Below are 2,496 nucleotides of genomic sequence, written 5' to 3'. Positions count from 1 at the left end.
TTATGGAAAAGCTCTATGAAGAATTAAAGTGAAAAATTATAGTACTAAATGGATATATATTTAAGTTTATGAATATACAAACGTTTGTCTCGACTGTCTGAATGATTACCTATGAATAATCAGAAAGGTAAGAGCTTGGAGGCTGTGATGCACTTCAGGATACCCTAAAATAATGGCAGGGCTATATAACAAACTGAAGTGAGAAAACATAGTACAAGATAGATGTATGTATATGTATCTTCATAAATATATATAATAGATTGTCTCGACTAATTAAATGATTATCAACGTATAGCTTAAACGGTAAGAGCTTGGAGGCTGCAAATACATTCATGTGATGCACTTCGAAATACCCTATGATTATTCATAGGCTCTATAACGAACTAAACTAAGAAATCGCATTAATAAATGAATATATCTTCAGCTATTTAACCATAAAATCATTTGCCCAGACTGACTGAATTTGAACAAATTGCACAAATAGTAAGACCTTGGAGGCTGAAAATACTCTCATGTGGTAATACCCTACAAATTCTTGGAAGGTCGTGTTAAGAACTAGTCTATGAAATCATAGTATTATATGTTTCTATATATGTATCACCTTTTCTTCTGATTACCAACACATAACTCAATTGGTAATAGCTTGGAGGTTATAAGTACATTGAATTGATGTACACAAAAAGAGTTAAACCTTTTTGTAATAACATGCTAATAATATCATATCATATAACATATATGCATCGTTTGTCCCAACGCAACACCAAACGATAAGAGCGAAAAGGCTGCCACTACATCTCATCTAAACGGTAAGACCTAGCAGGGGGATGTCACTACATTTCATGATAGGCTTATTTGACATTTATTTGAATTGTAACTTACAGCACCTTAACTTTTACAAGCTAATGACCCCGTCGTCGTACATCAAACCGATTTGCAGTCGGTCTTCGTTCAGTTCCCGCCTCAACCACAACAGTTTTGGCGGCAAAATCATATGTAGTACGATTATCTCTGGGGAATATCAAAAGCAAGCAAAATGGAAAAGAACAATGTATAATGAAATTCTTGAGTATAACCCTAGCCAAAATTCTGCGAGCATTTGGTGTTATGGCTGGATAGACGAAGGCATAATACGGTTCACTTAACACTTGGTAAATATAAGCCGGAGCTGGCCTTGGACGCAATGGAATGACGGTTTTTACATAGATAACACGTATGTTCATGAGATATTTGCCTGGTGTCATACCATGATTGTACTTCAAAAAGAGATATTCATACCAGAAGACAAGTAGCTTCATCACAACTATCAGACAAACAGTAGCAAGCGACAGTTGAAAGATTGCTTGCAAATCTTCGAGGAAACTAAAGACGAAGTTCTCCTCCGCTAGCAGCGAGATGCGCACAACTGGCAACTTTTCATCAACACTGGTAAAACTGATGAACATAAATGCCACCAAAATCTTCATCAGTATAGTGATGAAAGCATCAAAAATTTCGGCAAGAGTTCTTTTCCAAAATGGAGCTACCAACATTTCCACACCGCCCAATCCCCAGATCAAACGTTGACGCGGTAATCCGTCCAGTTCAACAACTGCCTGGAGATCAATTCTGTGTCGAGCTTCTCTCAGTTGTGGAGTCCAGATCACACGCCTCGATCGATGAGCTAGCGAGCGATTCCTTAGATATATCGAAAAGCTCGAGTTGACAAAGTTCACAAAAGAGTTCCATTCATGCGCTTGTCTTGTCCATTCGGCTAGACTGGCAAAATAAGCCTCCTTTGCATTAAAGCCTTCCATTAACAGCAGCTCAGCTTTAATAGTATCTCTTGCAATCTCTTCAGCAGTCTTTTCTGCCGTTTTCTCTGAAGTTTTCAATTGATGGTTCACAGTCTCCTCTTTACATGACATATCAATATCTTCATTGATCTGCATTTTATTTGAAATTTGTTTTCGTTTTTGTATAATTTAAGTTGTTGATAGTTAAAACTGAAGTGTGAAAAAGGAGGAAAAAAGGTTAAGTAGAAAAATGTGTCCAACTGAGACGAAGCTTGCTAAGGTTGTCGGCCTCAATTCGATATTGAATAAGCGCAAAATACTGTGGTATTATTGTTAAAATGAATAGATGAATATGGTATCATCTACCGCAAAAAATACCAAAATAAATATAAATATATATTTGGTATATTGATAGAGTATTACATATAAAATATACTAAACGTACCAGATTGTCAGCCAAAGTAGTTAGGACAATATTGTAGTAAGCGTTTTTTGCCATACAAACGTATTTCTTGAATTTTCATCTGATCGCAGGAATCATAAATCTTATAGTTATTACTGTATGTAGAGAAAATGACATAAAAATTGCACTTGTTACTTGATATTCTTTGATTTTCGGGGGCGGAAATGGACATGGCAAAAATTTGAGACCAAAATTTGACCTGCGTGCAACTGCAACAAGACTGTGGAAGAAAAATTATATCTCTATCTCTTATAGGCTCTG

The 2,496-nt window shown here is 36.0% G+C and overlaps 1 protein-coding gene across 1 annotated transcript; it reads right to left on the bottom strand.

Moving 5' to 3' along the window:
• Nucleotides 1-731: 731 nt before the first annotated feature.
• LOC132791516 (uncharacterized) lies at nt 732-2,047 on the bottom strand. Its single transcript, XM_060800478.1, has 2 exons — nt 880-2,047; nt 732-813 (listed from the first exon to the last, which is right to left on the bottom strand). Exon 1 carries the CDS (start codon nt 1,926-1,928, stop codon nt 900-902), a length of 1,029 nt encoding a protein of 342 aa, XP_060656461.1. The 5' UTR covers nt 1,929-2,047; the 3' UTR covers nt 732-813; nt 880-899.
• Nucleotides 2,048-2,496: the final 449 nt, after the last annotated feature.

This window comes from Drosophila nasuta, chromosome 2L (genome assembly GCF_023558535.2).
Source record: "Drosophila nasuta strain 15112-1781.00 chromosome 2L, ASM2355853v1, whole genome shotgun sequence".
NCBI lineage: Eukaryota > Metazoa > Arthropoda > Insecta > Diptera > Drosophilidae > Drosophila > Drosophila nasuta.
The sequence above is the reverse complement of the archived record's forward strand: the minus strand, read 5'-3'. Positions and strand labels throughout refer to the sequence as shown.